This window comes from Mandrillus leucophaeus, unplaced genomic scaffold (genome assembly GCF_000951045.1).
Source record: "Mandrillus leucophaeus isolate KB7577 unplaced genomic scaffold, Mleu.le_1.0 Scaffold226, whole genome shotgun sequence".
NCBI lineage: Eukaryota > Metazoa > Chordata > Mammalia > Primates > Cercopithecidae > Mandrillus > Mandrillus leucophaeus.
In genome coordinates, this window is record NW_012102321.1 from 1,056,220 (window position 1) to 1,078,793 (window position 22,574).

At 36.9% G+C, this 22,574-nt stretch overlaps 1 protein-coding gene across 2 annotated transcripts in view; it reads left to right on the forward strand.

The window, feature by feature from the left end:
- The window catches only part of RABGAP1L (RAB GTPase activating protein 1-like), an 828,259-nt gene that overhangs the window by 509,866 nt on the left and 295,819 nt on the right, over window positions 1-22,574 (forward strand). For both annotated transcript variants that reach the window (XM_011981419.1, XM_011981418.1), the window contains exons 16-17: window positions 8,969-9,094; window positions 11,574-11,717. In XM_011981419.1, the coding sequence (XP_011836809.1) occupies window positions 8,969-9,094; window positions 11,574-11,717 (270 nt within the window). The remainder of the gene's footprint in view (window positions 1-8,968; window positions 9,095-11,573; window positions 11,718-22,574) is intronic.

The window sequence follows — 22,574 nt, forward strand, 5'->3', positions numbered from 1 at the left end:
TAGGGAGAAACTGGGAACCATAACTGAAAAGAGACACAGGGATTCTCAGGGCTATTGACAGTGTTCTCTTTCTTAACCTAGATAGTGGTTACATGCATTCTTAAAGTATACATTTAACTTTTATGCATTTTTCTGTTTGTTGTATTTCAGAGTAAAATAAATTTAAAAATTATAAATTTAAAAATATTTCTCACCAAAAAGACAGGTTTGGGATAAGATTTAACCAATGGATGTAAATAAAAAGCAGAATTACCTATTACAGATTCCAGAGTCCAAGGTGACAAGATAAAGGCTTCATTTTGAAGTCTCTATCATATGTATGTGTGTGTATATATATAAGTTAAGCATTTGTGGCATTATATTATTCAAGACTCTTTCTGCTGCATGTGACAGAATTGACTCATATAACTGCGAAATCTAGGGTCAGAGATGATTTTTCACATGATTGACTCCAGAGTTCACATTTTGTCATCAATAATCTGTTTGTATCTCTGCTTTTCTTGAATTTTTTTGTCTTAATTATGTTAGTAGACAAAAAAGTGGGCAAAATGACTGATGGCTGGCCTGGATTCGTATGATCTGGACAACTTCATTTAAAAGGGACATTTTTTGCTACCTTGTTTAAAAGGGACTGTCTTACTATAGCTCCTGCATTTATTTAAAATGACACACAACAACAACAACACCTCCCTCTGTTTTTCTTCCTGTTGGACTTTGGCCTGGTTGGGTAGGGCATTCTAATTGTCACAGCCCAGGTCTTTAGTCCAGATCGGTGAACCCCATCAGCCCCTCCTAAACAACAGAATGGTCTTCCTATAGGAAGAGGGGTTTTGATATTAGATGATGGGACAATAGGGTGCTGAACAGGTACATCACATCATCTTGAGTGATATACTTACTACAAGGTTTTAGAGTATTTAAAAAATGAGTCCTATACTTCCAAATCACTTTTCTTTCTAGTTCAAGAGAAAGAAGCATTCATTTTTCTATTCCGAGTTAATTCTTATCAAGTGCTTTTGAGCCATTTTCCAACATCTCCCTGTGTCCTAATATACACAAACATTTTACCTATTTAAAAAATATTTAACTACTATCTTACGTCTCTCTGCCTTTTGAAGCTGAACTCTTTCAAGGGATACTGGAAAGTACAACTGTGAATCTGGATTGTGGTTGGTTACATGACTTTGGGCAAGTGTCTTCAACTGAGCTTTAGTTTCTTGTTATCATTCTTCTAGGCTTATTATGAGTATTGAGTACCTTAGGATGAGCATAAAGAGTCTTACATATTTTGTACCTAGCACAAAAATAGTGCAGTTATGAGATTAAAACCAGGCTTTACTTTATAGACCTATAGTTAGTTACTGGCAAGTCATTTAACTTCTTTGAACTTCACTAGTATTATACTTACAATGTAAAAATAATGCCTACCTTGCAGGATTTTTGCGAGGGTCAAATGGGGTCATGGGTGAATATGTCTAATAATGGTAACTGTTGCTGTTATTTTTTATTTATTTTTATTTTTTAAATTTTTTTAAATTTTTTTTATTTTTTTGCTGTTATTTTTTAAATTAATAATTATTTGCTTTTAAATTAATAATTATTTGCCCAGCCAGTTTTCTTTTGGTCCCCGGTCCAACTAATTTGAATGAATTACACATAGGAATCTAATATATCATACAATGATAGAATTTTATGGCTTATAAATTTACATTCAGTTTAAATGTATTAAGCTATTTGATTTAAAGGGAAAATAGACAAATGGCTAGAAGTTTTCATTCTATTTGCTTTTTAATATGTAAACAAAAAATGAAGACATGATAAATAACCTTGAGTTTCAAAATAGTCACTAGCATTCATCTTTTTTTCTTTTTTCTTTCTTTCTTTTTTTTTTTTTGAGACACAGTCTCGCTCTATGACCCAGGCAGGAGTACAGTGGTGAGATGTTGGCTCACTGTAGCCTCTTCTCCTGAGTTCAAGGAATTCTCCTGCTTCAGCCTCCCAAGTAGCTGGGATTACAGGCACATGCCATCATGCTCGGCTAATTTTTGTATTTTTAGTAGAGATGATGTTTCACCATGTGGGTCAGTCTGGTCTCAAACTCCTGACCTCAAGTGATCACACACAGCCACCCAAAGTGCTGGGACTACAAGCATGAGCCACCATGCTGGACCCATTCATTATTGTTGAAGAAAATTTGGAATATCAGTAGAGTGTTCATCTTCTTCATAGAGAAAGGTAGATCATTCCAAAAAGATGTGAAACACATCATGTGAAGTAGAAAATTTAGTTTTACACTAACTATGGGAATCCCTTTAAATTATCAAAATATAATTTTACTTCAAAAAATACCTTGATGTAAATGATTTCAGGTGCATCTTAAAGACTTGAAATACTTAGCACTGCTTTGTTTTGTAGTTTATTGTGGAGAGAAGTAGTGAGGGCTTGGAGATAGTCTCCATTCAGTGGTCATCACAATTAGTACAAGTGTCAGATTATTATCAACATTTATTACCAAACAGTGATTACATCACTCAATTCTCAATTATGCATGTGAGGCAGATATTTTGTTTTGTATTTCATAAAGCCATGGATGATACTTTGATATCTTAAATTATAATATTTTAATGTTTATCCCCTCTTTTCCTTAATGAAATAACACTGTTAATAAAGTTTCTGTACACAGCAAAAATGGACATTCAGTCTTAGAGACCCACCATATTCCAACATCTTAATATTTTATATAAAGATGTGTTGTTCAATTATTTATTTTTATTGTAACTTTAGACGAATTGCATAAATTGGGTAAATTGGATTAACTTATTCTATGAAGCATTAATCATTGTAATAAGTTAAATAGTCATTTTAGTGCTTTTTTTTAAAGTAGGTAGGTACCACCATACTACCTAGTGGAGGAACTGCATGTACTAAGGTGAAGTTTGATAGTACAATCTAGCATTGCATCTCACACCTCGGTTGATTTTCTTTATGCCGATTGAGGGATAAGCTGAATAGTCAATACAAAATATAGATAAAGGCTTTTCATATTTAGCATTTGGAATAGAATTATAAGAAATCAAGTTCGAATATAGTTGCATTTGGCTGCCCCTTGCTTCTAGCCTTCACACCAATACTTTCCTTCTACATTTTTTTGGCAGTTACCAACAGATTGCTCTACTTGTGTGGCATGACTTCATTAAAAAGGCAGATGTATTCAGAATTCAGCTAGTTTATCTTAAAGAAATATTTAACACTTGATATTTATTGAAGGTTTTATGCTAAGAGTTGTGGAGTGGGGAGTACAACATTACAGTAGTGTTGAGAGGTTAGAAGCACACAAATAACTATAATGGTATACAACAAAGTTTTGGGATTCAGAGAAAGCAAGAGCCTCCTGAGGTTAGAGAGAAATAACAAAGTGCCACTTACGATCAGTTTTAAAAGATCAGTAATATTTTAAAGGCAGAGCTGTGCTATAGAGTATACCCCAACCCAGTTATCCCCTCTGAGCTTGTATACAAAACTATGTGGAGAACCTTGAAAGTGCAGCTTGTCACTATTTGAGTCATAAAAAGCATGGGGAGGAGGAGGGGGACGTTCTTCCTACTGATACACAAGAAATGCTGTCATTTATATGAAAAGCAGCACATTTGTGCTACTTCATGTTAAGAACTTAAATTCCAGCAAATTGTTTTAACAGAAAGATCTTAGAGTAAAAATTTTACCTATGCATCTGTTTATTCTTTTGAATATCCTTGTATAAAGCACTTTGGTAATTGTCGATGTATAAGACAGAGTCTCTGTCTTTAAGGAAGGAAAGAGAAGAGAAATTTACATTTAGTGATTGCCAACAATATGCATATGTCTCTTAAATATATTTCATTTAATACTTGTAGTATCCCTATGACATAGGTATTATTATTTCTAATTTTTTAGAAGTAAAAAATCTTAGGCATTAAAAGAGGTTACCTGCTCAAGATCACCCAGCAAGTAATTAAAACCTTACCTGAAATTAACATCTATTGGTATAATTCCAAAATCATGTTTTTCCCCTGCAACGCCTTTTGTATATTCATGATCTGTTTCTGGGCAAAACTTTGAGGGGAATGATTGAATATAGATTCTTGTAGATTTTACCTTTATACAAAAGAAAAGTGATAGATTCTCACTAAACCAAAATGTAGTTGTCCCTCGGTATTGAGAACTAATGAGGAATTGGTAGCAGCTGCGTGACCTTACCAAAAATAAAAATCAGATCTGCTGCTGTAAACTCCTCACTGATTTCCCACTGCACTTAGAATACACTCCTAACTCTTTATCATGGTCATATCAGTGCTATGTACAGCCAGATCATACCAACTTTTGAGGGCCAATTGTTAAATTCTCAGGAATTCTGTGAACCAGTTGTTAAGCACAGCCATTGTTAAAAATTAAATGATAAAAATTTACAGTTAAATAACTCATGTTAAAAACTAAAGTAATAAGTACTCAAAATTCATCACTTCTTAGTATGTTACCACTTTTTATTGTTGTCTGTGCTCTTGAAATTATTTACATTGTCTGTTTTATCTGTATGATAAAAATGGTATATAATGGTGTGCTGCAGCTCTACTGTTATGCATCACTTTTCAACTCCAGTCCATTTATTTTCTAGTATTCTACTCTGCTCTCTTCCCCTACCTCCTCTTTATGGTCAGTAATTCATAGATTTGTCCTTTTGAAGCTATTTTCTAGATCTTGCAGGCATGCCTAATGTCTTTTTATTCTTTTTGTTGTTGTTTTTTCTCTATATATTTTCAGATAGCCTGTCTTCAAGCTCACTAATTCTTCTGCTTGATCATCTGCTGTTCAGAGACTCTGATATATTTTTAAGTTTGTCAGTTGAATTTTTTAGCTTCAGAATTTCTGCTTAATTATTTTTTATTATTTTGGTCTCTTTGTTAACTTTATCTGATAGGATTCTGAATTTTTTTCTCTGTGTTGTCTTGAAGTCATTGAGCTTCCTCAAAGTAGCTATTCTGAATTCTCTTAAATGTCACATATCTCTCACTGCAGGATTGGTCCCTGGTACCTTGTTTAGTTCGTTTGATGAGGTCATGTTTTCCTGGGTATTCTTGATGCTTGTGGATGTTCATCGATATTTGGGCATTGAAAAGTTAGGTATTTAATCTTCATAGTCTGGACTTATTTATACCCATCCTTCTTGAGAAGGCTTTCTAAAGGGAATTAAGTGTTGTGATCTAAGTCTTTAGTCACTGAAGTCATATCTGCATTAGGGGATGAGCCAAGCCAAATAATGCTGCAATTTTTGCAGACTCACAAAGATTGAGCCTTGGTGGGTTTGGGTAAGATCTGAGAGAATTCCATCATTCCTAGAATCTCTTTTTCTCTTCTCTCACTTTCCCCCAAATAAATGGAGTTTTTTTCTCCTCATGCTGGGCTTCCTGGAGTTGAGGAGCAGGGTGACACAAGCACTAGCCACCACAGCTGGGACTGGCTACTATGGCTGCGACTGCACTTGGTCACACCTGAAGCCAACATGGTACCTAGTGACGACTGCCTGGTTACTGCTGGTGTTTATTCAAGGCCCCAGGGTCTTTACATTCAGGGTAGCAGGCTTCCTTCTGGCCCAGGATGGATCTAGAAATCCTGTTCAGGAGCTAGGGTCTGGACTCAGGGGATTCAGGACTCTGCTTCATGTTACTATGGCTGAACTGGTACTCAAGTTGCAAGACAAAGTCCTCTTTACTCTTTCCTTTCTTTTCCATAAGCAGAAAAGGGGTATCTCTCAAGCTGCCCTGCCTGGAGTTGGGGAAGGGGTGTATGTATAGCCATGCTTGCTTTTTTGTTGTTGTTTCTGTTTGATCCCTTGGCTACCCCAGTTGGTGTTTCACTGGATCGTATGTACCCCAAGTTCACTGGCTTCAAGCCAAGCACAGCAGCAAGACTTGCCGAAAGATTGTAATACTTGTGGCCTAGACTGCTTTTCAATTTGTTCAGGACACCAGGGCACTTTAGTCTGCCAGGGGGCTTCCCCTCTGACCGGGGCCAGTCTAAATTCTTCCTTCTTGGGTGCCTGCTAAATTCTGCCCTGTGTTGTGTTCTGCTGTGACAGGGCAGCACTGAGTACCAATGCAAAGTCCCTGCACTCTCCTTTTCCCAAGTGCATGGATTCTTTCTCTACACATGCTGGGGGTATAGGATAGGTGTGGTGTAGACAATGTAAGACTGTTTTTTCTACCCTCTTCAGTGCCTTTTTCCTTGATATCATGTTAAAGCCAGGTACTGTGATCAGTCACCTGAATTTTTGTTTTTTATGAAGGTGTTTCTTGCATGGATAGTTGTTCAATTTGGTGTTCTTGAGGGAGGATGATTGCTGAAGGATGATTGCTATTTGGCCATCTAGCTCTGCCTCCTCCAAAATTGTCTCTGATGTTTACGTTTACTTCCAACACCCAACATTCCCTAGTCCAGGACTTCTGCATCCTTGTGAAACTCAAGCTGAGTTGCCTGTTTACTCTTCCCCTAGGGAGGCACTATACCTTTATCCCTGTATCCCTAAAGCCTAGAACAGTGCCTGCACCTCGTCTGTTCCGTGACTATATGTATGAATGCCAAAAGGCACGTAAACCTTTTATTTGCCCTAATGATTTTACCACATTCAAAGAAATAAAAACATATTCCCTTTATAAGATACCAGATGGTAAGACATTCAACTAATTGTCATTTACTTAGAAAGAGAAAGACCTAAGTGAATTAGTGTCTCTAGGACTGGCTATAGTTATCTTTTTTTTTTTTTTTCCTCTTTTGAGCAGAGTCTCAAAACTCCAGGCTGGAGTGCAGTGGTGCGATCTCAGCTCACTGCAACCTCCACCTCCCGGATTCAAGCAATTCTTCTGCCTCAGCTTCCCCAGTACCCGGGATTACATGTACACACCACCATGCCCAGCTATTTTGCATTTTTAGTAGAGAGGGGTTTCCTCATGTTGGCCAGGCTGGTCTCGAACTCCTGACCTCAGGTGATCCACCTGCCTTGGCCTCCCAAAGTGCTGGGATTACAGGCGTGAGCCTGGCTACAGTTATTTTACATGCAGCTGTTTTGTATAGACATTTGAGTAGAGATCTGAGAGGAAGATGAGGAGGCTTACAACTTGTTAAGAGAAGTATTCTTGGCCATATATGTTCAAGTTAGTGTCACTTGAGGTTTTGATGACAAAGGAGTAAAGAATACAATGTAATTGTATCCTAAATAACCAAATGGAAGCTGAAAAATAGTTGCTAACTTGAATAGCTGAGGTCAGTGGCCAGAAATTTTGAAAAGGTCTCAAACAACTCATAGATAAAAAGAAAATAAGCAAATGTTTAAAGAATCAAAATGAAAACACTGTAGTGTATTTATTTAACTTTTGGAGATGTTATTTAACAAATTTGGGTGTTTTATGGTTTATAATTGGAAAATGGAAGTGGCTGATTTGTATAAACTTTTAAATAAACAACTGCATTTCTAAGTGGATAAATGGAACTCTACCTGATTCAGTTATTGAAGTATGAAGTTAGTCTGACAAATGTGTGAAATACCATAATCAACCAAATGTAAATTTTCAAGGAAGTAATATTTAAAGTAGATGTTTATATAATAGTTACATCCTGGGACGTTGAGTAAGTACAACTTTTTCTGTATGTTTGGTGTAATTTCTAGAATATTAGATATGTCCTTTTCCATATTCTTTCACCTGTCGATACCACTGTTTAGAGGTTTGTACCTTTGACTTCAGACTTTATTCCCTATTCAGATAAAAATACCTCTTAGAAAACTAATATGTTAGAGTTTACTGACCATTTCCCTAAAACTGTATTTTACAGAAAGTAGCAGCATCAAGAAAACTCAGGGAAGAGAGCCTCACACTCTTTACCAAAATTTAAAATGCATTTATTTTTTCACCCAGCATTCCCCTTTTTGGGAATGTGCTCTACCCCATCCCATTTTTGCGTATGTACAAAATGATGCATATACAAAGTTTATTGAAGCTTTTTATGATTAAAAAATTAGGAACATCTCAAGTATCAATAGGAAACTGGTTAAATGAACTATAGTACTATATATTCTATATAATGGAATACTGTGTAATTGCTTTTAAGAAAAGAGACAACGCATTGTATACTGAGATAGAAAGATTTCCAACTTATATTGTTAAAAATATCAAGATGTATAACAATGTATATAGAATATTATCTTTTATGTAGGACGGGACAAAATAAAATTAGAAAAGTAATGATTTCATTTGCATAGATAATCAGTGGCAGAATACAGGAGAAATTATTAAGAGTAGATATGAGGTTATGCAAAAGAGGTTGAGGGATGTAGGTACCAGGGATTAGTGTATGTATAATGATAGGGAGGAGTGAGACTTTTACCTTTAGATCCTTTTACATTGTTTTGATTTCTTTTTTTTTTTTGAGACAGGGTCCCACTCTGTCGCCCATGCTGTAATGCAGTGACATGATTTCACTCACTGCAACCTCCGCCTCCCAGGCTCAAGTGATCATCCCACCTCATTCTCCCAAGTAGCTGGGACTACACGCTCATGTTGCCACACCTGGCTGATTTTTTTATTTTTTGTAAAGACAGGGTTTTGCCATGTTAGTCAGGCTGGTTTGGAGCTTCTGGGTTTAAGTGATCCACCTGCCTTGGCCTGCCAAAGTGTGCTTTGGTTTTTTTAATCATAGGTGTATTGCCTATTTTTAAAGATGGCCTAATGAATGAATGACAACGTGATTAAAATTAACAAAAGAGGATAATTCATCTCAAGTAAGGAGGTCATGTCATTCTGCCAAAGACTGGCTCTGAAGGACTTCATTCGCTCCAGGACTTCAGCTACTTATGCAGAGGACTAATAACATGAGGGAACTTCTCTGACATTCTGGCAAAATGCCACTTATTTATGTTGTATATGTATATGTTTTTCTATAGATGCCAGAGGAACAAGCATTCTGTGTTTTGGTGAAAATCATGTACGACTATGGTTTGAGAGACCTCTACAAAAACAACTTTGAAGATCTTCATTGCAAATTCTACCAGTTGGAGAGACTAATGCAGGTAAATAAAAATTAGGAACTTTTATCACTCAGGGATTTGTTGAGTCATGGAAAAAGCCTAATAGAGTTGGTAAGCAATAATGAATTATAGAAGTTTAATGGAATATTATAGAAAATGTAAATGGATTTAGTTTCAGACCAGCATCTACATTGGTCTATCATAATATGTTTATTTAGCCATTTTACTATTTAAAAAATATCTCGCATTTTAAATGTTCAAATTAAACATACTTTGAAGTGAGAATCTAATGAGTTTAATCGTTGAGAGATTGCCAAGTATTGTTTGTAGAGGAATGAAGATATTTACAGAGTAAAAATTGAAATACCTAAGAGCTTTCTCCATACTAATTAGCACTCCTTCCTTATTTGGGTCTACATAGAACACTTGGAAAAGCTGGAAAGATATTCATAAGACAATAAAACATATCTGAAATACTGTAGGGATATATTAAAAATTTTTTAAATATAATTCCTAATTTCAATGTTGTTGTTGTGCTTTATAATACGTATTTACAAATGTGTGTGAGAAACATACATCCTTTTATATATACCAAATATTACATAGTAAAAAAGATTGTGACCACAGGCAAAGTGATTGACGAGAGCTGACAAAAGGAATTTTTAACTAACTTTGGAGTTCCACCCGAAGTTGATAATCTTAAATATATAATGGGTCTATGTGGCATGTTTATGTGACTTTGTCTAAAAGGGGTGTTGGGAATCCAAGAGAAATGTGAAGGAAGTACATGGATGGATTGATTCCATCTTGGGGAAGGGTAAAATGGTTGAGGAAGGAGGTTAGTAGAATGTGAGAGCAGAAGATGCTGGTAGGAACTCATTGATATGAACTGCCAGGGGATCTGTAGGTGTCTAAAGAGGGAAATGAAGCAAATAGGAGACTGAAAGAGTAGAAGAACAGGGCAGTAGAAGATGAATTTGCAGTGAAGTTAAAAGAAAAATTTATTCGGAGAAGGGAATGTAGGAGGGTAGAAGACTTTAAAATTGAAAAGAAATAAAAGGAGGGAGGGATGTAAAACGAGCCATAAGTACAATGACAAATGGGCATTAAGGAGGAAAAAGACTGTGTAGAAGAATCTGGTAAGTATGGATATTAAAAGCAATAAGCTCCTTTTTAACGATTTAATTTTACCAAGTAAATATTTGGGATTATTCACTTTTTGCCTTTTATTTACAAAAAAGTTCATATATTTTCAAAGGTCGGTATTCCTAAGGGCTTTGAGAATCAAGTAAATATACCTAATAAAGAACAAATTTGTGGTACTATGAAGAATCTCAACCACATTTTTCTATTAGCACTTTTTTTTTCAGTTAACTGAATGAGCATTTGGACATTCCATTTGAAGTACTTAATGGGCACATTTGGCTATTTTTCAAAGAGAGCATGTAGTTCAATAAATGGTTTATTTTGTTTTTTTATTCTTCTTTTTGTGGTCTATTTATGAAAACAAAATGGAGGTGGGCTATTACATGACTTTGCCTTTGTCTTTCAGTTATGGTAATAACTATGCTAATACTTTGTACCTTGCTGTTCATGCTTTTGAAAACCATTTGCTTGTTTAAATTGGGGAAAAATAAAGTTACCATAAAGGCATTTTTAGGAGATATCCAATTTTATATATTATACCCTTGCATACTTTCTTTGCTTTGCCATTTTTAATATGTTGAAGACAGATTTCTAAATAGTTTGTCATACTTTGGAAATTTCTAAGTGTTCAAGAAATATACTGAAACATCATAGACCTCAGATAATGTTGGCATTAGATGATTTCCAAAGAGAAGATACATTTCTTTTCTAGCTAGTTAAGAATTGAACCCTGGTCCAGGCACAGGGGCTCACACCTGTAATCCCAGCACTTTGGGAGGCCAAAGCGGGCAGATCACTTGAGGTCAGGAGTTCAAGACCAGCCAGGCTAATATGGTGAAACCCTATATGTAGTAAAAAATACAAAAAATAACGAGGCTTGGTGGAGGATGCCTGTAATCTCAGCTACTCAGAAGTCTGAGGCAGGACAATGACTTGAACCTGGGAGGCAGAGGTTGCAGTGAACCAGGATCATGCCACTGTACTCCAACCTGGATGACAGAGCAAGACTCTATCTCAAAAAAAAAAAAAAAAAAAAAAAAATTAACCCTGAATGGGGATGCTATGACTTGACCCTGGAGTCAAGATACTCATTAGACTATAGATGCTCTTGTAGAATGAGCGTTTTGCAAGAAACAAGAACAGTCAAGTGAGCAAGAGATAGTCTTTCTTAAATCTCTTTTTATTTCCCTCAATTATCTGTCATATCCCTAATTCTCATCTGCTGTCTTCACTTCTGCGCAGTTATATAAAAGACAACCAATACTAGAATACAGTTACAGCGATCACAGAAAGCTGTAGTTGTGGCAGGAACTTCATTGTTCTGCTGCAAGCTTCTCATTGCTGCTCTTCCTAAATTTTCCACTTTGACTTTTAGGAACAGCTACCGGACCTGCATAGCCATTTTTGTGATCTGAACCTGGAAGCTCATATGTATGCATCCCAGTGGTTTCTCACTCTTTTTACTGCCAAGTTCCCACTCTGCATGGTGTTCCACATCATTGACTTACTGCTTTGTGAGGTAGAGTGACTCCCATCTTTCACTAAGCCAAAATAGAAAGTAGCTTCTACTAAAAATCGTTACAATTTTCTTCCTTTTGTTTTTGCCTGTGACATTAAGCCATAAATACTCACTGACCAAAAAGTTGTATTTGAATTTTCAGTAAAAACTATTTTAATTGTATTTTTATTATTTCTGAGGAATGAAAATATTAAGGCATATATAATTCCTGCAAAGTAAAATGGGCGATTAAATTTGCATAATGAAATTCATAATTATTCTATATCTGTGTAATAATGTTTTACCAGTATACAGTGCCTTTAAGGTTAAATAAATGAATTTGGAATTGGGTGTTTTTTAATATTAATGAATTATACTCCAAGAGTGAATATAAATAAGATTTTTATAATAACTAATTTCTCAATTCATCAGATATCTTTCTGTTTATCCTGTTTGGGACTGCTGCCAAATGATGAGACAAATGATAAACTAAAGCTATTATGTCACATAATTATATTTTTATACAGTAGGATATTTCAAAAATTAGTTTGTAAAATTTCTTAGGTGTTTATATTTGTGTATTTTATTGCATTTAGTTCCTTAGGTGGCTATCTTTATTTACTTTACTCTTTTAAAGAAATAAACAGTATTATGCATGTATACAGCTTATATTGCTCATCAAAATGTTTGACAATCTTAGCAGTAATGGGGAATTTGCCAGATAAGAAGTGTATATTTTCAATGACAGTATAAATGTATATAAAATACAGCTATCTTAAAAAGCAGGACTAATCAAAAATATAAGCTTATGTACGTGATTATAAGCTTAATATATACTCTAGACAGTTTTGTACCTACTATGCTTCTTAAGGTAAGCATCTTTCCTTTAAAAAAATTTTTTTTTGTATAAATTTAAGGGGTACAAGTGATGTTTTGCTACATGGATATGTTGTGTAGTGGTTAAGTCTGGGCTTTTAGTGTAACCATCACCTGAATAATGCACATTGTACCTGTTGACTAATTTGTTATCCCCTATCCCCTTCTCACTGTCCCTTGTGAGTTTCCAATGTCTATTACAAATTCTGTGTCCATGTATCCACATTATTTGGCAGTATTTGACTTTCTGAGTTGTTTTACTTAAGATAATGGCCTCCAGTTCCATCCACGTTGCTGCTAATGACATGATTTTACTCTTTTTTTTTTTTTTGAAATGGAGTCTTGCTCTGTTGCCCCGGCTGGAGTGCAATGGTGCGATCTCAGCTCACTGCAAGCTCTGCCTCCCAGGTTCACGCCATTCTCCTGCCTCAGCTTCCCAAGTAGCTGGGACTACAGGCACCCACCACCATACCCAGCTAATTTTTTTGTATTTTTTTAGTAGAGTCGGGGTTTCATGATGTTAGCCAGGATGGTCTCGATCTCGATCTCCTGACCCCGTGATCCGCCCGCCTCGGCCTCCCAAAGTGCTGGGATTACAGGCTTGAGCCACCACGTCTGACAGATTTTACTCTTTTTTTATGGCTGAATAATACTACATTGTATGTATATACTATGTTTTCTTTATCTAATCATCCACTGATGGACACTTACGCTGATTTCGTATCTTTGCTATTGTAAATAGTGCTGTGATAAGCATACAAGTGCACGTATCTTTTTTTATACAATGATTTCTTTTCCTTCAGATAGATACCCAATAGTGGGATTACTGGATCAAATGGTAGTTGTATTTTTAATTCTTTGAGAAATCTCCATACTGTTTTTCATAGAGGTTGTACTAATTTACATTCCCACCAGCAGTGTGGACCCTTTTCTCTACATCCTCACTAACATCTGTTATTTTTTGACTTTTTAATAATAGCCATTCTGACTGTCATAAGATAATATCATGTTATGGTTTTAATTTGCATTTATTTGATAATTAGTGATGTTGAACATTTTTTCATATGCTTATTGGCCATTTGTATATCTTCTTTTGAAAAACGTCTGTTTATGTCTTTTGCCCGCTTTTTAATGGGGCTAGTTGATTTTTCTGTTGTTATTGAGTTGTTTAAAGATTCCTCTTTCTTTTTCTTTTTCTTTTTTCTTTTCTCTTCTGGTCTGGTCTGGTCTTTTCTTTTCTCTTTTCTTTTTTTGAGATGGAGTCTCACTCTGTCACCTAGGCTGGAGTGCAGTGGCACAATCTCGACTCACTGCAACCTCCACCTGCCGGTTCAAGCAATTCTCCTGCCTCAGCCTCCCGGGTAGCTGGGACTACAGGCACACACTACTATGCCCAGCTAATTTTTTGTGTTTTTAGTAGAAATGGGGTTTCACCACGCTGGCCAGGCTGGTCTCAAACTCAGCCTCCCAAAGTGCTGAGGTTACAGGCATGAGCCACTGAGTCCTGCCAGATTCCTCTTTCTTAAAGGGAAAGTCTAATGATTTTATTCACACTAGGAATTAGAAGTTTAAATTTAAACATAAGATTTTAAAAGATGCAATGTATAAGCTATATAAAGCATAAAAATGTTACTTCTCAGCCTACTAAAACAGTAACAGTTATATATGCAGGCAAGGCTGGTCTTTTGCTCTTCAATGGCTTTAGTTAGTACTTGCATAATACCTGAAGGTCACAGGGCGTTTGTAAGCATGTAAGAGTTTTAATCATTTGTACTGTACTTTGATAAAGAAGGGTTCAGTGACTTGCCGCGCTCGCAGAATAGGTTTCCAAATCCTGAATACATAACAGCTAGAGGATCTGATCTATAATATGTTAATTCTCCGACTTGTTTTACTTACAAATTTGTAAAATGCATTTCTAAATGTATCTTAAAGGAAGAATTCGGAACTTGGAGCTGAAACTTTATTCAAAGTCAACATGGTGTGATCACAATATTCACAAAGCATATTTGGTCATTTGTACCAAAAACTCTACCTGATTATCAAAATTGGTATAGTGAACAGTTCCAACTCCGCTATTTTTATAGGGCAATGCTCTTTGAAAGTATAAACCAAATTCACATCTTTGAGTTCTAGAATATTAAAATAAGCTAATGCTAAAAGTTTTGATAAATATTCATAGACTTTTTAGGTACTGAGCTGAGTTTAGTATTTCATGGTATTTCATAAAAATAGGAAAGTGGGGATATGACATTTTAGCAGTTTTTGAATTATATATCGTATGAGCTTGCAAATATTTATTATTGCTTCACAATTTTTGCAGAAAGAGATTAATTTCATACTAGATTGGTGCTATAGTGTTCATTATAGAAAAGGGAATAAAATTAATGTGCTTAATCATAACCAACTAAATGTGACTTCTCAACCACTTTTCATAGAGTGGTATCTCTGCCCTTCAGTTCACTGGGATGGTGACTTTCTAAAGTTGTCTGCCTGAATGGTGGCACCCATGGCATTGGAACATTGTCCATGGGTTTTCTGGAACCTAGATTCAAATTTTATCTTGAAGATACATGAATTTCTAATGTCAGTTAAGAAAACTAGCAGTTTATGCTACAGAAAAGATAAGTAAATTTATTAGCCTTCCCTTCGCTTGTCAACTGTGACTTAAAATCAGTGTTTGAAAGGTCATAATGTTCATTAATATTAATAAGAACATCATAGTTACTACTTTTTCTCCCCTTAAACCTGTACTCTACAGCTGTTTAAGGAAGTTGGAAAACTTTTCAAAACATAGGTTGTAATCATAGCATCATGATATTCAGGGAAGTAAATGGTAACATCCTTTAACAGTAAAATTGCTTTTCAGAATAACCTATTGGAAACAATATTGTAGTGTGCCTCAGGATATTTATTCTTTCCACTAACTCATCTTTGTCAAGAATTATTTTACAAAGGAAATTTTTAAATAAACTTTTATTTCCTGCATGTCTGTGTTTTCTTTTTGCCCCTTTCCTTCTTGTAGTTAATAAAATATTTATATCAAAAGCTATTATTTCATATGTGATGACATACTCTAAGAATTGGTAACACAGTCTTAAATAGATAATCCATAGGTATTTGTTTTTGTCATATTCTCTGTTTTTAAGAAAACAATTTAAATTTTGAGGTTACGACTCAATGTTTAGTTATAAATGGAAGGACAGGAAACTCTCAGGTAGAAAAGTGTTGACTTTTCAGAGTTTTACATTCTGATTTTTAACACATGCAACATGTTTACTCAAAGATCCTATTGCAAAGCGAAAAAGAAAGACGTTGAGTTTGAAACTTTATGCTTAGAAGACATATCATGACATGCTTTCCTAAGCTATATTATTTTAAAGTTTTCTTCATCCATTCTGAGGTTAAGCAATAAAGCTAATTTAGCAGAAAAGAGAAGAATTTTATAGACCTTGACAATGCAGCCTGAGTGAACAACTGCTAATTATTAATAGTTTTATTTAAAATATTTGCTTAAACCTGAACTACAATAACATGGGTTAGTTAATTCCAGAATGATGGATGGGAATGGGATTTGAAACTAGAGTTTAAAAACATTTTCTTATATTAAGATGAGTGAAATCTCTTTTGATTGTCTTTTAGTCAGTAACTGAAATAAAAATCCTTTTTAAAAAAACAAACCTATATCTTATTATCTGCCTTTATCTGGTTAGCAAGATAAAAGTCTAATAGTATTACATTTATAGTGTAAATATTATGCTATTAACCTACCAAGAATAAAACATTGCAGTCTTTAAAATAACTTTTTATTGAAGTATAACAACAGATAAAAGAAAATGTGCAAAAATTAATGTAGAACTTAATGATTTTTCAAAAAATGGACATAATAAAGTAACCAGCACCCAGATTTAAAAAAGAACAAAAAGGAACATTATCTGCATTTCAGAAACCCTCTTTCCCTTCACTGCACTTTTCCAGTAACTACACTCTGAAGAGTAATCACTTTCCTGACTTTTAATGCCATAGTTTAGCTTTGCTTGTTCTGGAACTTTATGTATATGGAATCGTACAATACGAACTATTTTCTGTCTAACTTTTTTCACTCATCATTATGTTTGTAAGATTCAACCATATCATTGCATTTAGGCATAGTTTGGTTTTCCATTCTCCCATTCTATTGTTGATGGTTATTTGAGTTGTTTCTAGTTTCCAGAAGGCCATTATGAATAGTGCTCCATGTGAATCCTGTGAACTTTCTTGAACTTGTCTTTTGGTTAACGTACCTATGCACTTCTGTGAGTACACACTGAGGAGCAGAATTGTTGGGTTAGGATGTACATACATTCAGCTTTAATGGATACTGTCAAACAGTCTTCTAAGGTAGCATGAGCATTAACTTTGAGTTGTTTTTATTCAATAAAGATCTTTCTTGTGATCAAGGGCAAGGTTTTGTTCTGTTTTGTTTTGTTTTTAGATCACAGATAATGGGTTAGATTAGAGTCCATGAGTATGCAACAAAATGAAACTCATTTGGTGATTGGAATGAGTCACTTGATCTTTGAAGTTGCATACAGACAGATTGAAAACTAAGAATTGGATCTAAAAGCAGACTCCCTTTAGTGCTTTTATGAGAGAAGTTACTATGATGGGGAAAATCCAGCAAAGTATTTTCAGTCTTACAGAGAGCAATGTAGAGACAGTATGACATTTGGGTTAGGATATTGGACTTTTTAGTCAGTCTTTCCTAGACAGCCTTGTTCAAGTTACTTGACCTATGTATATCTCATTTTCTTTATTTGTATAATGAGACTAACAATACCTGTCTCTCAGCTTTAGTGTAAGAATTAGATGAGATTATGGCATCAAGTACTTAAGTACTATGCCTACTATACAGTAAATATTCAATTAATAATAATATTGCCCTGCAGTCTGCTCCATTCATCTGTATAGCCTGTTTAGTTGCTTCTTAATTTCTTCAGTTATCTAGGTTTCTAATCACTTTCCCCTCCACCACCCAGTGGTTGAGATGCTTCTTTGGTAAAAGCAAAATTTTAAGTGAGTGACCTTAATGGGAGCTTCATTCAATTTCCTTTTTCAGTAGTGATTTGCTTCATTCTATTTCCTTTTTCAGTAGTGATTCAAGTACTTCTCTAGAAGTGTTTTTTGCTTCTCCTCCACATTCTTTCAAAAGACATAAGGAAAATACCGGTATTTCTTTTAGTCTTCACGGAATAACTGACAGCCGGTGTTTGAAGTTGACTCTTCCCAGATAGTTCAATTTTTAGAGTACCAAATATGTTCAGTTTTATATAGTAACTTGGTATTTTCATGAAATTTAAGGAAATCATTGACCCTTCAAATTAGAATGTATCTTCTGCTTCTCTTTTCTTCTCAGGATGATGAAAAAATGACAGTACTATGATATTTGGTTAAATATCACCACGGATAATAATTCTTTCAAAGCAGTCTTCAGAAGTTGTTATCTGAAATAGATTCATTATTTATTACACAATATTCTCCCTCTTTATGCCCATTCTCCCCCATAAAAAACTCATCAGAATGAGCTTAATACAAGCAAGATTAAGACTCTGACGTAGGGGAGCTGGCAAGATGGCCAAATAGGAAAAGCTCTGATCTGCAGCTCCCAATGAGACCAGTGCAGCAGGCGGGTGATTTCTGCATTTTCAACTGAGGTACCCAGTTCATCTCACTGGGACTGGTTAGATAGTGGGTGCAGCCCACGAAGGGTGAGCAGAAGCAGGGTGGGGCATCACCTCACTCGGGAAGCACAAGGGGTCTAGGAATTCCCCTCACTCAGCCGAGGGAAGCTGTGAAGGACTCTGCCATGAGGGACAGTGCTATCCAGCCCAGATGCTACAATTTTCCCTTGATCTTCGCAACCTACAGACTGGGAGATTCCCTCGGGTGCCTACACCACCAGGGCCCTGAGTTTCAAGCACAAAACTGGGCAGTCGCTTGGGCAGACACCAAGCTAGCTGCAGGAGGTTTCTTTTGTTTGTTTGTTTTGTTTTGTTTTGTTTTACCCCAGTGGTGTGTGGAATGCCAGTGAGACAGAACTGTTCACTCCCCTGGAAAGGGGGCTGAAGCCAGGGAACTGAGTAATCTGTCTCAGCAGAACCCACCCGCATGGGGCCCAACAAGCTAAGATTCACTGGCTTGAAATTCTCACTGCCAGCACAGCAGTCTGAAGTCGAGCTGGGATGCTTGAGCTTGGTGCAGGGAGGGGTATCCACCATTACTGAGGCTTGAGTAGGTGGTTTTCCCCTCACAGTGTAAACAAAGCCTCCAGGAAATTCAAACTAGTTGTGGAACCCACCACAGTGCAGCAAAGCTGCTGTAGCCATACCACCTCTCTAGATTCCTCCTCTCTGGGCAGGGCATCTCTGAAAGAAAGGCAGCAGCCCTAGTCAGAGGCTTATAGATAAAACTCCCATCTCCCTGGGACAGAGCACCTGGAGGAAGGGGCAGCTGTGGGCGCAGCTTCAGCAGACTTAAACATTCCAGCCTGGCAGCTCTGAAGGGAACAGTGGATCTCCCAGCACAGTGCATGAACTCTACTAAGGGACAGACTGCCTCCTCAAGTGGGTCCCTGATACCTATGCCACCTGACTGGCAGACACCTCTGTGGAGGGGTGACAGATACCTCATACAGGAGAGCTCTGGCTGGCATCTGGCAGGTGTGCCTCTGGGATGAAGCTTCCAGAGGAAGGAGCAGACAGCAATCTTTGCTGTTCTGAAGGCTCCGCTGGTGATAGCCAGGCAAACAAGTTCTGGAATAGACCTCCAGCAAACTCCAGCAGACCTGCAGAAGAGGGGCCTGACTGTTAGAAGGAAAACTAACAAACAGAAAGCAATAGCGTCAACATCAAGAAAAAGGACACCCACGCAAAAATCCCATCCAAAGGTCACCAGCGTCATAGAACAAAGATAGATAAATCCACGAAGATGAGGAAAAACCAGCGCAAAAAGGCTGAAAATTCCAAAAACCAGAACGCCTCTTCTCCAAAGGATCACAACTCCTTGCCAGCAAGAGAACAAAACTGGGTGGAGAATGAGTTTGTCGAATTGAAAGAAGGAGGCTTCAGAAGGTGGGTAATAACAAACTCCTCTGAGCTAAAGAAGCATGTTCTAACACAGTGCGAGGAAGCCAAGAACCTTGACAAAAGGTTACAGAAACTGCCAAGTAGAATAACTAGTTTAGAAAAGAATAAAAGTGACCTGATGGAGCTGAAAAACACAGCACAAGAACTTTGTGAAGCATACACAAGTATCAATAGCCAAATTGATCAGGTGGAAGAAAGAATATCAGAGATTGAAGATCAACTTAATGAAATAAAACCAGAAGACAAGATTAGAGAACAAAGAATGAAAAGGAACAAACAAAGCCTCGAAGAAATATGGGACTGTGAAAAGACCAAACTTGTGTTTGACTGATGTACCTGAAAGTGACGGGGAGAGTGGAACCAAGTTGGAAAACACACTTCAGGATATTATCCAAGAGAACTTCCCCAGCCTAGCAAGACAGGCAAATATTCAAATTCAGGAAATACAGAGAACACCACAGAGATACTATTCCTCTGTGGAACCCCGCAAAGAGCAACCACAGGACACATAATTTTCAGATTCACCAATGTTGAAATGAAGGAAAAAATGTTAAGGGCAGCTAGAGATAAAGGTCAAGTTACCCACAAAGGGAAGCCCATCAGACTAGGATCTCTCTGTAGAAACCCTACAAGCTAGAAGAGAGTGGGGGCCAATTTTTAACGTCCTTAAAGAAATAATTTTCAACCAGAATTTCATATCCAGCCAAACTAAGCTTCATAAGCAAAGGAGAAATAAAATCCTTTACAGACAAGCAAATGCTGAGAGATTTTGTCACCACCAGGCCTGCCTTACAAGAGCTCTTGAAGGAAGCACTAAATATGGAAAGGAAAAACCAGTACCAGCCACTGCAAAAACATACCAAATTGTAAAGACCATCAACACTATGAAGATAATGCATCAACTAATGGACAAAATAACCAGCTAGCATCATATGGCAGGATCAAATTCACATAGAACAAAATTAACCTTAAATGTAAATGGGCTAAATGCCCCAATTAAAAGACACAGACTGACAAATTGGATAAAGAGTCAAGACCCATTGGTGTGCTTTGTTCAGGAGAACAATCTCACATTCAAAGACACACATAGGCTCAAAATAAAGGGATGGAGGAATATCTACCAAGCAAATGGAAAGCAACAAAAAAAAGAAGAAGAAGAAAAGAAAACTGGGGTTGCGGCCGGGCGCGGTGGCTCAAGCCTGTAATCCCAGCACTTTGGGAGGCCGAGACGGGCGGATCACGAGGTCAGGAGATCGAGACCATCCTGGCTAACAAGGTGAAACCCCGTCTCTACTAAAAAATACAAAAAAAAACTAGCCGGGCGAGGTGGCGGGCGCCTGTAGTCCCAGCTACTCGGGAGGCTGAGGCAGGAGAATGGCGTAAACCCGGGAGGCAGAGCTTGCAGTGAGCTGAGATCCGGCCACCACACTCCAGCCCGGGTGACAGAGCGAGACTCCGTCTCAAAAAAGAAAAAAGAAAACTGGGGTTGCAATCCTAGTCTCTGATAAAACAGGCTAAACCAACAAAGATCACAAAAGATAAGGGCATTACATAATGGTAAAGGGATCAGTGCAACAAGAAGAGCTAACTATCCTAAATACATATGCACCCAAAACAGGAGCACCCAGATTTACAAAGCAAGTTTTTAGAGACCTACAAAGAGACTTAGACTCCCACACAATAATGGAAATTTTAACACCCCCACTGTCAATATTAAGATCAATGAGACAGAAAATTAACAATGATATGCAGGACTTGAACTCCCCTCTGGACCAAGCTGACCCAGTAGACATCTACAGAACTCTCCACCCCAAATCAACAGAATATACATTCTTCTCAGCACCACATCACACTTATTCTAAAATTGACCACAAAATTGGAAGTAAAACACTCCTCAGCAAATACAAAGGAACGGAAATCATAAGTAACAGTCACTCAGACCACAGTGCAATCAATCAAATTAGAACTCAGGATTAAGAAAATCACACAAAACCACACAACTACGTAGAAACCGAACAACCTGTTCCTGAATGACTGCTGGGTAAATAATGACATTAAGGCAGAAATAAATAAGTTCTTTAAACAATAAGAACAAAGACACAACGTACCAGAATTTCTGGGACACAGCTGAAGCAGTGTTTAGAGGGAAATTTATAGCACTAAATGCCCACAATAGAAATCAGGAAAGATCTAAAATCAACACCCTAAATCACAATTAAAAGAACTAGAGAAGCAAGAACAAATAAATTCAAAAGCTAGAGGACATGAAATAACTAACATCAGAGCAGAACTGAAGGAGTTAGAGACATGAAAAACCCTTCAAAAAAATCAGTGAATCTGGCCAGGCGCAGTGGTTCACCCCTGTAATCCCAGCACCTTGGAATGCCGAGGTGGGCAGATCACCTGAGGTCAGGAGTTTGAGAGCAGCCTGGCCAACATGACAAAACCCCATCTCTACTAAAAATACAAAAGAAAAAAAATAGCTGGCGTGGTGGTGGGCACCTGTAGTTCCAGCTACTTGGGAGCAGGAGGCAGGAGAATCGCTTGAACCCAGGAGGCAGAGGTTGCAGTGAGCCAAGGTCACACCACTACACTCCAGCATGGGTGATAGAATGAGACTCCATCTCCAAAAAAAAAAAAAATCATTGAATCCAGGAGCTGGTTTTTTAAAAAGATTAACAAAATAGATAGACTGCTAGCTGGACTAATACAGAAGAAAAGACAGAAGAATCAAATAGACACAAAAATGATAAAGGGGATATCACCACTGATCCCACAGAAATACAAACTACCATCAGAGAATACTATAAACACCTCTGCACAAATAAACTAGAAAATCTAGAAGAAATGGATAAATTCCTGGACACATACACCCTCC